At 33.1% G+C, this 14,076-nt stretch overlaps 1 protein-coding gene across 15 annotated transcripts in view; it reads left to right on the top strand.

The window, feature by feature from the left end:
• Unc-115a (actin binding LIM protein Uncoordinated 115a) overlaps nucleotides 1-14,076 on the top strand; it is a 30,373-nt gene that overhangs the window by 10,443 nt on the left and 5,854 nt on the right. For 7 of the 15 annotated variants that reach the window (XM_083038013.1, XM_083037635.1, XM_083037450.1 and 4 more), the window contains 11 exons: nucleotides 4,961-5,121; nucleotides 5,261-5,426; nucleotides 6,304-6,535; nucleotides 6,845-7,163; nucleotides 8,709-8,780; nucleotides 9,345-9,528; nucleotides 9,722-9,981; nucleotides 10,079-10,346; nucleotides 10,531-10,614; nucleotides 12,270-12,370; nucleotides 13,826-13,895. In XM_083038013.1, the coding sequence (XP_082894139.1) occupies nucleotides 4,961-5,121; nucleotides 5,261-5,426; nucleotides 6,304-6,535; nucleotides 6,845-7,163; nucleotides 8,709-8,780; nucleotides 9,345-9,528; nucleotides 9,722-9,981; nucleotides 10,079-10,346; nucleotides 10,531-10,614; nucleotides 12,270-12,370; nucleotides 13,826-13,895 (1,917 nt within the window). Of the gene's footprint in view, nucleotides 1-4,960; nucleotides 5,122-5,260; nucleotides 5,427-6,303; nucleotides 6,536-6,844; nucleotides 7,164-8,708; nucleotides 8,781-9,344; nucleotides 9,529-9,721; nucleotides 9,982-10,078; nucleotides 10,347-10,530; nucleotides 10,615-12,269; nucleotides 12,375-13,556; nucleotides 13,655-13,825; nucleotides 13,896-14,076 lie in introns of all 15 variants that reach the window. The other 8 variants (XM_083037882.1, XM_083037723.1, XM_083038408.1 and 5 more) reach the window with 5 other exon arrangements.

The following is a 14,076-nucleotide window of genomic DNA, read 5'->3' as shown; positions in this document are numbered from 1 at the left end:
ACATACCACATTGCCATATGACGGTACCTATGTAGAACAGTCATATTCAGAATCATATTCTTCAATTAATTTTGCATATATTTTGTGTCTCAACAAAAAATAATAGAACTCGAAATTTATTTTCCTAAGATATTTAATGTTGTAAATAATTTAACGCATAAACTTGACGTTTAAGAGAATAGATTCTTCATTTATCAGTCTTAATCATTAATATTTCGCAAATGCAAAATCTGATCTTTTATGCATCTGAATGACGTAACATTTTTTTACACAACGATGAAGTAATACGAATATCGACTTAATAATTAACAACGTGGTTGAAACATCTACATTGTCATTCGATTTATGCTTTACATTAAAGATATATTCATGCAGCTCATAATATTCTTTAGTTATTTTATACAAATTGATTTATTTTTTGATTAACTTATTAGTACTTTTTTGAAGCAATTAAAAGTATGATTAATCAAAATAAAAATATAAATTTATATTAATTCAAATCGTTTCTTCTTTTCTTTCTCTTATTTGTTACAAGATTCTTTCATCGAAAGACTCGATTAAACAATGCGATTTTATTTTATTTCTTTTTTTTGTGCTACATGTGACATCGACGTACTGTTATCAAAGTTATATATCGATGACGATAGTTGACACTTGGCGCGTGAATCGCGAGAGCGATAAATTTCGTTATTGTCCGCTCGTCTCTGTTGGACCTATCGACCAACATTTTTTCTGACCACAGATTTTTCACTGTGGTTGAAGCGTGCCGTAAATTAAACGAGATGTGACGCTCACTCAGACGAGGGTGTGTCACTTTATGGACGAGTGCCCCCGTTCGATTAAATGCGAGCTCGCATCGTAACGGTGCTCAAGTCGTGACTTTGTATTTTATTCGCACTCTTTTTCTCGGCTAGATATAGAGAAAGTAACGTCGGCATTATTTTAAACCGGAAGAGTTAACTGTGCGCGTTAGGCCCTGCGCACGATAGAAAAAATATTAGGAATAAGAATTATTTTAAAATAATAAAATCGGAAAAACTCTGATATAAAAATACAAATTCGGGTATAAAGGACTCTTACTAGTTTATTAGCCCTTACTAGTCCTTTATACTTGAATTTGTATTTTTATATCAGAGTTTTTTCGATTTTATTATTTTAAAATAATTCTTATATTTAATATTTATTCCTAATATTTTTTCTATTGTGCACAGGATTTAACAATATGCTTAATTTCATTCAAAACATTGAAATTGTTTCGTCACACTTACTTTCTATTTATTACAATACTGTTTTCTTTTTTCTATACGCGAATATTATCACAGGTTTAATGGGTGTTTAAAGTTTCTAATTTTTTTACAGAAATCTTGTAATTTTTATTCCATTAATTATAAATTATACAATACATATAACTTTGTCATAAATAAGCGGATTCTCAGATTTGAAATTTCCACAGATTTCAGAATTCAAAATCCAATTGTTCTGTAAATAAATCGCTCTCACAGCATTTAGATATATCGAAACAAAGCGGATGCGTTTAACAACGTCTGCCTACATGTGAAGAGGATTTTTTTTCGCGCTTGTCGACTTTAACTCATATAACGACTCGATGACGTCAGATATACGAGGAGGCTATGATGATGTCAACGCGTATTTTTAAAAATATGCGAGAGCCAACCTCTCGCTTTGAAAGTTTATGCACGTTTTCTCTTTTTCAAGTTATTTATAAATATCACCAATATTTGCTTTTGTTTCATTGAAATTTGCGTGAAATTTTTGGTAGCACGGAATTCCTGCGAAGTAAAGTCATTTATTTGAAGCATATTCGTGTGACTTATACAGGATGTTTAAAACACTTGGTATTTGCCAAATATATCAAGAGAGTTTAAACTTTCACGTGGCAAAAAAAAACATCAAAAGTTTTGAGAATTTGAAAAAATGTATTATATTTATTCGTATTTCTTAAAATCTTAGTCTTAATTATTTTGCAAATTAAATTTGTACTTAAATTTCTATATTAAAGCATCCACATGATATTAATTTAGAAACAATATTTTATATGTACGAAGTTTTCCCGAATTAAAATCTGTTCATGTTAATTATCTCCGGAAATAATTGTCCATCAAACTTTCAACAGATAGAAAGATCGATTTCGTTAAATGAAATATTTGTAATTAACAGATAGTTAGTTACGGAGAGTCACTCTATATTTACATAATAAAAAGTTCTGTTTCGCATCAACGGGATCGAATCGTAATGTAACGCTGCTTTCCGTGCATCTTTTTTTCTATGCACACATCATTAACTCAAAACAAGGCGGAACAACCGGATTCGGTGCAACGAGCGCAAATAGAGGAAAATTATTAGTTCTGCCTCTCTAAATATTGACTACTGTGCGAGGAAACACCTCCCTGACATTTCATGCACAATACAGCTGTGCTATAGATATATTATAATTTTATCGTGGATTGCCGTTCAAAACAACCGATAACTCAATAAAGGCGTACATTCATCGCGTCTTGTCGTAGGACTGACTCATCGATTTAAATGACTAAATGGAATAAGCACTTATTTTGACCAGCTTTTTTGCCGTTTTCCGCTTCTTCGAGAATCTTTTCTACTTAATTACTCTCCTATTTAATTACTTTCCTACTTAATTACTCTCGCGACATATTAATTTCAGATATATAAATACAAGATGACAGGAAAACACACTTAACTCACAGTTACATAAGAATTCATATCGAGAAAGAATGTTTGATTGAAAGAGAATAAGTTATGCTACTTATGTCGGATCAAGATATTTTTTATTGATAATTATAATGTAATGAAGGAGTCGTGCTTAAATATATGCGCGGATAAAACGATCATATTATATTATTGGATTGGACGACTAATGAATAATATATTTATAATACATTAATCGTAGCATACATGTTTAGCACACATACCTCTATTTGTATTAAAATGTTGTATACTTGTATTTATAGCTATATTTCGAGCTAATATTTAGTTTTAATTGATGGCGCGTTATTTTAATTCGCGACACATATAAATCAATGTGTTACGAATGTAATGCAAACAATGATAATCAAGTAATACATCAAAATCCTTTTAGCTGATTGTTATATGTATAAAATGAAAAAGGATGAAAAACCATTTGCGCACATTATTGCAATATTTAATTATTATTTCAAAAGATAATAAAAAAATCGATTAAAGTTGCTATATTTTTAGAAATTCGTATCTTAATAGATATATATAAATATAGACATATTATATATATATATATATATATATATATATATATATAAAGAAAACAAAGAAGAGATAACTCTATATTTAACCTCATCATTAAACTTTTGTGTTTTAATTTGGAGAAACTATCTAAAAATATCAGTTCGTGAAAATCGAATGTGATTATTTTGGAACTTATCCAGATCGTCTCGATAGCTAAAAACGCTATTATACTCACGAGACACAGTCTAGTCTTCTTCCTGAAAGCGAACATTGTAATGCACCCTTCTAGCTGACGACAGCTGCATTATATAACAAGTTAGACGTTACGTATGCTTAAACGAGCACCGATGATCACGCAAGTACGAGCAAGTGGAAGATGCGAGTCGTCATTGTTGCGTAAACACACTCGTAGAAATCTCGAATGATCTGCACGCACGAGCGAGCAGGTGTATTCATATAGTCGTTTTGTTTTTATTTTTATCTTCTATCTCGTACACATTCTTGCAGGAAAAAGTTCACGCTATTAATAATCACTTTATTTCATCAATTTTTAAATTCCGATTTTCTTGATTGAATTAAAGTTAAATCATATACCTATAGACTTTAAAATACATAGCACATTCAAGGGTAAAGAAATCACATTAGACTAAAAAATGTCCTATCTATTTAAATTTGTTATTTTTTGAAAATAAATTGCACGACGAATCAGTCTTTTTTTAGTTTTTTTTGACAGAAATCAGCTGATTAAAGCATTAATTTGATAATTAATTTTTAAAATAAGGATATATTATAAAAATTAAAATAATGTTTTAAATAATATGTTATAATTCCTTAAACTCGATTAATATTTTTAACAGTTATCAGCGGATTTCTATCAAAAAATATTAATTGCAGATAAGGCATTGTAACATATTTACAACATATTACTATTTTAATTTAGATAACCTATTATTATTTTAAAATTTAATTAGCAAATTAACGTTTTATTAATATTTTTTGACAGAAATCAGCTGATTAAAACGTTAATTTGTTAATTAAATTTTAAAATAATAATATGTAATAAAAATGATAAAATACTATGTTTCAAATAAGATGTTATAATACTTTAAACTCGATTAATATTTTTTGACAGTTATCAGCTGATTTCTGTCCAAAAATATTATTCGAGTTTAAAGTATTATAACATATTATTTATAACATTATTATTTTAATTTTTGTAACATATTTTTATTTTAAAATTAATTAACAAATTAACGCTTTAATCAGCTGATTTCTGTAAAAAAATATTAATCAAGTTTAAACAAATTTTATATAAAAATATCATTCTTTCTTATATAAAATCGAGAAATGGCGCGCGCTTGTGTTGTTTGTAGTTGTGTTGTTTATAGTAATAAAAAAATAAGATAAAAAACAAATTATAAAATTATCCTTAGTAAAAATATGTAAATTTTACTAAAATTTTCTAAATATCTGTTTGAACGTATAAATATTTGCTGTAAGCTTGTTATATCAGCCAGCTTAACGCAATATGCAATTTGTTACGCACGAGAGTGCTCGCGAATTAATTACAATATTCTTAAAGTCCATTTTATTCTCGCTAAATCCAAATTTAATTGGATATTAGATTATCGCATATTAGATTATATGAAAATGAAATGGAAAACCAATGATCTGGCGCGAAGAAGATCCCATCTCTGAAATGGCGAATACTTTGTTGTTTCAGGTAAGACATTTTGCCAGTCCTGCAAGAAGAAGTGCACCGGGGAGGTGCTACGCGTGCAAGACAAATACTTCCACATAGGGTGCTTCAAGTGCGCTCAGTGCAATTCCAGTTTAGCACTAGGTGGATTTTTCACGCACGAGGGTTCCTATTATTGCACCAAGGTGAGTTGCGCGTTTTATTCGACATACTCTATCTCAAATATTATCTCTTGATGAGAGTCTTTTATTGCGAAAAAAATAAGAGAAAAAAAAATGTTTGATATTTAAAATAAAATTTTTATCTGCTATTTTTTACTTACAGGATTATCGGGAACGCTGGGGTACACGATGTGCCGGTTGCGGGGAGTACGTGGAAGGTGATGTGGTGACAGCTGGCGAGAAGCACGCGTTTCATCCGAATTGCTTCCATTGCCAGAGATGCCGGCAACCGCTGCTTGGACAAGGAACAAAAGTATCTCTTGTTCAAGGTACGTGTTTAAAACACAATTGATTTTTAATCCGTTTAAGATTGAATTGATACATGACAAAGTTGTGTATTCGATCTGTATCTCTATTTAGCGCATATCACTTTTTAATATAATATAGTCATCGCTACGCAAAATGAGCATGTGCGAGTATGTAGAAAAGTTTTGCTAATTTAAATAATCGGCAGTTCCTATCAATTATAAATAGCGATGCGTGCTGAGATTACGCAGCCAGCGTCACTTTAGTGCATCTTTCACAATTAGCGTGGTAGTCAATCTGTTAGACTAAATTGCCACTTAGGCATATCGTTGCTCCACTATTACAAGGCCGCGTGTCTGTATTATGTCCTTGTAACTATTACGCGGTTAAAAGTAAAAACCTGGTGTGACGTGCATCAGCTTACGGTGATATGGTACAATAGTCCAACGTGTCACACATTTCTCAAGGAATTGAGGTCATTATAAATAAATTGCGTTGAATCTCGTATTTAATATCTTATATTATCAAGAAAATAAAAATAAAAATAAATTCTCTTTTCCTGTTTAATTCGAAGATCTCAATTTTTATCAATCGATTGAAAATATATTTCATGTTATTTTGGATCATTATATAATTCTTGATGTTTGATTATTACTATTAATAAAGCAATAATTAATGTCTTATATACAGCCAATATACAACAGATTTTAATTTGTGTCATCAATCAATCAGATTGATTGTATCCGAATGAAAGAATTCTAGGAATTAATGTGAAATTGGATGATTAGTATCATAATGGAAGAGGTGCAAAGGTTGGCACGTAGCGCGAAGGCTAATGATGACGCCACGACATCCGTTGCCGGATTTCATTAATCTTCGCGATCTGTATATTGTCCATAGGTCAAGCGCTGTGTCACCGATGCGTTGTTATCCCAGTTCGCGAGGCCTCTACGCCGCTCGGTAATAACGCCGGTACTAAAGGTGGCGGACACGCTGACCCTGGTGCCTGCGCTGGTTGCGGAAAGCAATTGAGGGAAGGTCAGGCATTGGTCGCGCTCGATCGCCAATGGCACGTTTGGTGCTTCAAGTGTCATAGCTGCGACACTGTGCTCCATGGAGAATACATGGGAAAGTGAGTCTCTCGATGCGATTCACAAATTTATCATCTCCTGATTTGATCATCCAGAATCCAGAGTATTAATTACGTTCTTTTAATTTTTTTTTTACGAAGTAGTCATAGAATTACAGAAGTTCAAAAATAAAATTCTTAAGAAAATAGATATATTTTTAAGAAAGAAAGTGTTAATATTTGATTGTTGTAAGAATTTCTTTATTTGTTTCACCATTAAATTTGTTGGGTTCTTTTAAAACTGGAATGTCAGAATAAATAAAGATATAAAATAGTTAGTAGACTGTAATTGTTATTTTTTTTCTTCGACAGAGACGGCGTGCCTTACTGCGAGAAAGATTATCAGAAGCAGTTTGGAGTAAAGTGCGCCTATTGCAACCGTTACATCAGCGGCAAGGTTTTACAGGCCGGCGACAACCATCATTTCCATCCGACTTGCGCGCGCTGTACGAAATGCGGCGATCCGTTCGGTGACGGGGAGGAAATGTACTTGCAAGGTGCCGCCATATGGCACCCGCGCTGCGGTCCAGGACCTACCACCGGACCTAATGGTATCGTGAACGGACACGACGCTCACACCCCTCAACATCGGGAATCGGAGCGGATCTCTAGCAGCGTTTCGGAGATGCAGGTAAGTCCGGTTGCAACGCGCAATCGGTGAGATTCGCCGTTCAGGCATATTTATTCTGTACATTCGTGTATAATTGATTTAGGCTGTTATACAAAAGGCTTGTTTATTTTCTCATAATTTAACTATACAAGAACTGACAAAGCAATATTGTAGCATTTTAGTAGATTTAATTGTTTGAATATGTTGTGTATATATGTATATATGATCGAGGTTGAGATTGTTAAATTAACATTTTTGAAAATATCGCATTGTTTTATTCTCATGTGCGCCTATAGCTTGTTATGAATAAAAAGTGGCTATACACGGCATTTGTATTCTGTATAATATTTTTAGCCATTGTTGTGATATGTACAAGATATAACAAGACGAAAGCGAGCTTTCGATTTTGTGAACTAACACGAGTATAATCGGTGCAATCTTATTTGCGCCTTAACAGTCATTTAATATGTATATACATACATGTCTATATGGGCATAGCAGCCTATATAGACTTTTTAAGCAATCGTGTTTTTTTAAACGATAAACTGTGTTTGAAATCAAATAGTGAATAGTTAGAATAAAGATAATATTGAGTGCTCATGATATGCTCTTTGATATACTTAATGACGTAGATACATTAGATCGAAGCAACACTCGCGTATCTCGAACGTTGAATGAAAATAGCATCACGTTCCACGATTGAAGTATCTAACTTTAATTTTCTCTTAATTAAAAAAACAAATTCATATTTTGCAAACATATATAATTTTAGTTACTCATTTAGCATAATTGTTATAAAAAAGATTGCTCGATCAGAGTTATTTATTGTATATTAAAAATTCATAAGATAAAGTTCTTTTAAAATCGAGAGCATTTAACACTGTGTATGATTTAATAGTTGGTACAATATCTCGTTTTTCTTCTTAATATTGATAAATATTATATATATGTATTATATGTTAAAAAATGAAATGTGTGTGCATGCTGCTATTTATATCTAGCACTTGCATTACTCGATTTAGCCGCATTGTACTATATTGTGTTCGTCCGCATAATTATTATCGAATATATTAATTACGATAATAAAGGAAGCCAAGTGTTTCGTGCATATTAAAATATAAAGATTTCTTTGCAATTTTTGAAAAATTTATTTTATAAATAATATCGTAAAGTAATACGCGCGCGAACATTCTCTAAATGAAAAATGTTACTTTACGTTTCACATTGCAGAGATTCTTCTACGAAATGGTTTGGCACTCTTTGTATATGTATCTGTATGTCATTATTAGTATAGTATTCTGTATATTAGCAATATATAGAAAAAACACTTTGTAGATCTAAAAAAATATTCACATTTTATCAGCTTTGTGTATAGCTTGATTTTTTGGCTCGAAATCAATTGCCTCATCGTTCTCTCGTTTCATGCACGCCTCAACATAGGAAACAAGCGAAATATACACACATCAGAGAGATTATATTATTATTTTTCAATTTTTTAATTAAGTTTTTTTTAATATCGCTTTTCTTAATCGTTGTTTACTTTTTTCGCACGGTCATTGTGTATAGTTTTCATTGCGGTCACGCACGCCAAGCCTGAACGGATCGCTGTGCAGCCCTTACAGCAGCCTCAGTCGCAAGGTATGCCATGTGTCACTTAGCACAGCACTCTCTCGACAAGTATTTCTGGTATCACTTCTCGTGCGTTACCTTTTCTTAGCATCGCGTGTTTTCGCTCTGTTAAACTCTCGCGATCCGATTTCAATTCTATCGATCCGTCGAACGAAAGGCGACGTTACACGCGACGTAAAATTTATCCGTGAATTTTTATAAAATTGAATTGCATCGTCGATTGTTTTTCAATTAATTTTAATTTTGATTCAATTGTGCTTTCGAGATGGTAAATATAATATAAATAAAGAGAGAGAAAATTGATGTAATCTTTTTTAATGACAGAGCGTTACTCGCCATGCACGATATTTTTCCTTTATATATAAGGTGTGTCAAAAATACAAACAAAATAATGTTAATTTTTTAAAATGAACAAAAAAGAAAATAAAAGAAGGCTTTACAATGCAAAATAAAGAGAGATTTTATTTTTCGTTTATTCTGTTTCTTGCGCACCTTGTATAACTGATATAACGTTTAGATAAAAATGAAGAAAGCAAACTATCCCACATGATATAAATTCATTAATTGCCTCAGTATTATCCCGCGCGAACTGGAAGTCCCGGTCTGATCTTGAGGGAATACGGACGAGGGGTAGAAGATGTATCTAGGATTTATACTTACTCGTATTTGACTGAAACGCCCAGTCAAGGATATCTGAGACGTCCGATACAGCCGTACGATAAACCCCCAACTAGCCCGCATTTCCATAGACCTAGCTGTAAGTTTTTATTCTATTCATATTTTTTGTTAAAATTTAAAAAGTCACTTTTTTAACACTTTGAAGATTAGCAATAGAACCTATAACCACTAAGAATCTTTATATTAAATTTATTATTTATTATTTATTTCTTTATGAATATGCTCTGAAAATATTATATTTAGAAATTTATAAAGACATTCTGTTTTTGTAGCATCCCGTTCGATAAGAAGTAGCGGTGGACGCAGCAGCAGATCAGGAATGCGAGCCTTGGTCGACGCATTGAGCGACACCAGACCCAAGTCGCCAGCAAGTCAGGTGGATAACGACGAACCGATAGAATTAGCTCATTACCCAGACGCCATGAAGCCACCTCCAGGTGCTCAACCGCCAATCGAAAGAGATGATTTCCCCGCTCCGCCGTATCCTTACACTGATCCTGAAAGACGTAGACGATGGTCCGATACATATAAGGTATTATCTTATCGCTCAATTTTTTTTCCAATTTATTTCTTCAATTGTACTGTGTGTTTAATGATTAACTAATATTTTATGTTTATTTCTAATTCAGGGAGTACCTGCATCTGATGACGAGGATGACGTGGACAACAAAACAACAACGTACATTAAAGAGGCGGAGCAAAAATTGAAAAAGGAGCAGGACGAGCTGAGTAAGATCGATACGGGAATAGCTAAAGTATTCTTGCAAGATCGCGAAAAGGATCGAGAAAATTTGAGACACAGAGCTGCGAACGTTGATCCTAGAAATGCCTCGAGGACACCATCTGCCGCCAGAGAACCATCATATCGATTGCGTTACGAGAGTCCTGTGGGTGCATGTAAGTTATAATTAATTTTGTATTTGTTTTAATATAAAGACTTTTCAATAACTTAGTTCGTTTAATTAAAATTTAACGTTTTAAGAAAAATACATGATTTTGTTAAATATAAAGTGATTAAATAGTATATATTGCATTTAATACAAACATTTATATAGAAAATAATTTCAATATTTTGTTGCAGCCCCTTCGCGAAATATCGACCATGCACGGCCTTGGGAGGACGATGATGGCTTCAGTTATAAATCCAGCGGTCCTAGCTACAACGGTGAGTTTCCGATTGTTACTTGTAACGCGCTACTCGTAATTGTCTCATTAACATAAGTAACGATCATCTCATACATGTCCACACGTTCGCACATGACACTAACATACCACTCTACCGTTTGAAGTAACATTGATTAGAAAACTGTGAGTCTCGATAGAGGGTTTCCCAGGGCGGGAGGTCGTAAATGGTCCAGTTTTTTACCACTGAAAAAATACGTTTACTACGTGGAGCACGACAGAATCGGCAAACCATCACGTGTGGAAGGGTTTTTTATGCTAATTAACAAACGATTATAACAGTACGTAACGAGCAGGATTTTGTTTTAAGTGGGATATAGCACCAAATACTACTCATTGGACGCCCAATTAATCTAACAGGTGATGTATGTTGTCTATGCATGTTGCATCGTTTCCTTAATTCGGTGTGCTTGTCTTATTATCTTTCCGTTCGTCGAGCTGTGTCAAGCAGCGCGTCAACCAGATCCTCAAAATAATGGACAGTTAAAAATTACCATTGCAATCTTTAGCCCTGGAAATCATTTCCCGAGGTAATTGATTCTGTCCTATATTTTGCATGGCACTTGGGACCACAAAGTTCATTATACACGAATACACATTGCCCCCATTGCACATCACTCTCATTTTCGTGGCACAACCTTCAGATAGAACTCGAACTAGATTTTGATGAAATCGATTAACTATCGATTTTCTTTTTTTTTACGCTTCATAGGAGTTTGAATCATTTTTGCAATAATTATTCGGCTTAAGTTTAACCAAAGTTAACATTCAATATAAAAATTGATAATGAAATAAAATAAATATATTATCGAATTAATTTCTAATTTCTTCTAACTTTATTTACAGTTGCATTATTTCTTTGCAATAGAAGAACTGGATTTTATTATCCTTATTTTCTATTTATTTTATGAATAATAAATAAATAGTGTAGCTAAAAATGCATCTTTTGATAAATCTTTTTTTAATTTTAAGAATTGATAAATTGAATTGCTATATATAAGAATTTTAATATTAATGCTTTTTTAGAGACGATTAATTTTTAGATATTTTGCAGTTACACAAATATCACTTACAATATTGGAAGATAATTTGGCAGAACAACTGTTTTATTTTATTGCTACCAGCGCATGATGGTTATTTCTTTCCTGCACATCTTTGCTTTTTTACAAATAGAATTTTGCTTTATAATATCTTCCAATATTGGATCATCAACTAATTTTGGAACGCTAATATGAAATGTTTATCATAATTAATCCAATTTTACGCAATACTAAAAGATAAAATATAGTCGCAAGAAATAAAGCAGAATAATATTGAAAGAAGCAATCAAGATTGCTCTCATGAATTTATTATATTTTGATTCATAATAAATCAGTATTAGTTAATTATCTCAAAATTTTTAATAATTGTATTATTGATAGTGCTTGCAACGCATCAGAAATTTTTCTTTAACTTGTTCTTTATCTACAACAATTGTAAAGATATCTTGCAATGTAACAAAGTTTTTAATCTCAAGTTAGCGTTCTAGATTTAATGGAATACGACAATCTATGTTAGTCACGACGCTACTATCTGTCTACTATCATCGTGTCTCTATTTTGTGTTTTTGTGTTTGTGTTGTGTTTGCGTGGGCGGCAGTTGGGAGGTCATCGGCGCGCTCCCCGGCTCCCAGAAACTATCCACCCCTTGGTACTCAGCGCGCCTTCACTCTTCCAAACGCCGCTAGGCACTATCACTCGGTGAGTCCGAAAACTTTCCAATTCGCCCGCCGTTGGTCTCAAGTCAAACCACAAATCCGCTTTAATTTAATTTGTTTTTTAATTTATCGGTGAGTTCTTTTTTCCATTTTTGTATATTTATTTTTTAAACAATTTTAATGTATTATATTACCTGATTATTTATGATTTTATGTAATTAAGAATTGTAAATTGCACGTGTAATATAGACATGTAAAGTACATTTGACGATGAAAGAATAGATTCATAAATTATTGCTGATATTCACATGAAAATCATTTCTGGTAATATTTACAAGCAGTTTCGTAATTTTAAATGTATCTCATATTGTAGGATTATAAAATATGTACAGCATAATGTATAAATATATAATTTTTTGTAAAGCCATTTTTATTTGTTTTTGCATTTTTAGTAAAACAGGAAAATTTTTGACTTGTCATCACACGGCGGGCGCGCTTACGAAAAGAGTCTATTGTACTTACACAAAAGTGCTAGCTTGTCTTTTTTTTTTTCTTTTTTTTTTCAAGTCGCACATTTTATTTTACGAGAGTCACTGCTTTATGCACTCGAAACTGTCGGTTTCCTTTAAGCGCCGTTTGCCGATGGGGATGCGATAATATATTCGAGATGACCTACTTCGCAGGTATTCTTGCTTTTACATGCAAAGAAATCTAAGATTCTTAGATTCTACAGGATGTATTTAGCAATACTTACTTGCACCCTTTATTTCAATCATTTTTATTAAAATTATTTTTTTATTTTAATCACTAATTAGTGATTAGTGAAATTGCGTGAGATAATTATATATGTAAAGGATACAGAAACAAATAAATGAAAAATTAATTCATAATATATTGCATGTAAATATCAATGGATACCTGCCCTTTTATAAATTGATTCGGGTTCTTAGCAAAGAAACATTGGAAAATGGGAAATGCCAAATGTATCATCATTGGGGCGCAAAGAGATAGAGGGAAATCCCTTCAGAAAGAAAACAGTGGTTGACTTTGGTGACACAAGGGAGCGGCATGGCTCCGGATAAAATTTAATTAACGGTATAAAAAAAAAAAAAAGAAAAGAAAAATCTGGCAAAAGCGAACGTTGGGCATTCGTATGGGATTGAGCGAATTGAAATCACCGCTCGGACTAATCAGTAATATCTATGTCGATTGACTGATTTGCAAACCAGTTGTGAGCTCCCTTCGGCACATCCCGAAGCCGGGGTACGGTCTGGCACCGCGAAGTCACACCTTCTCCTCGACCGGCGGTTCCGTGTCTGCTCTCCCTGTAAGTCTCGCACCGCAAGTCACAGTCGACGATGCGACGTGCACCGCCGCGCTGATAGTGCAAATTATTATCATACATGTATAGAAAAAAAAAACATGCATATACAGAGAATCGATCCGCGGCGGCCGAGCGCATCATGCCTTTCTAAGATATCGCTTTTCTGTCGTCTAGGGCGACTATTCATTCAGCGGGATGGGCGACAAGACTCACAGCACTGATTTCTCGTCTGGCAAGTCGGACAGTGAGTAAAACGAAAGGGACCGAACGCAAGGGTTCCCGCTGCACACACGCGATCCACTCACTTGTTTACACTAAGCTTTTCAAAACTTGACTCGCTTGCAAATTTTACACGCATTAGACAAATGCGGTGCCTGTTCAGTGTTATCGCGAATCGAAAGAAAACTTTTGCTAACTAATTTTTT

Source organism: Prenolepis imparis, unplaced genomic scaffold (assembly GCF_030444845.1).
Source record: "Prenolepis imparis isolate NDT839.2.m4 unplaced genomic scaffold, iyPreImpa1.0 SCAF_1, whole genome shotgun sequence".
In the NCBI taxonomy this organism is placed as follows: domain Eukaryota; kingdom Metazoa; phylum Arthropoda; class Insecta; order Hymenoptera; family Formicidae; genus Prenolepis; species Prenolepis imparis.
The sequence above is the reverse complement of the archived record's forward strand: the minus strand, read 5'-3'. Positions and strand labels throughout refer to the sequence as shown.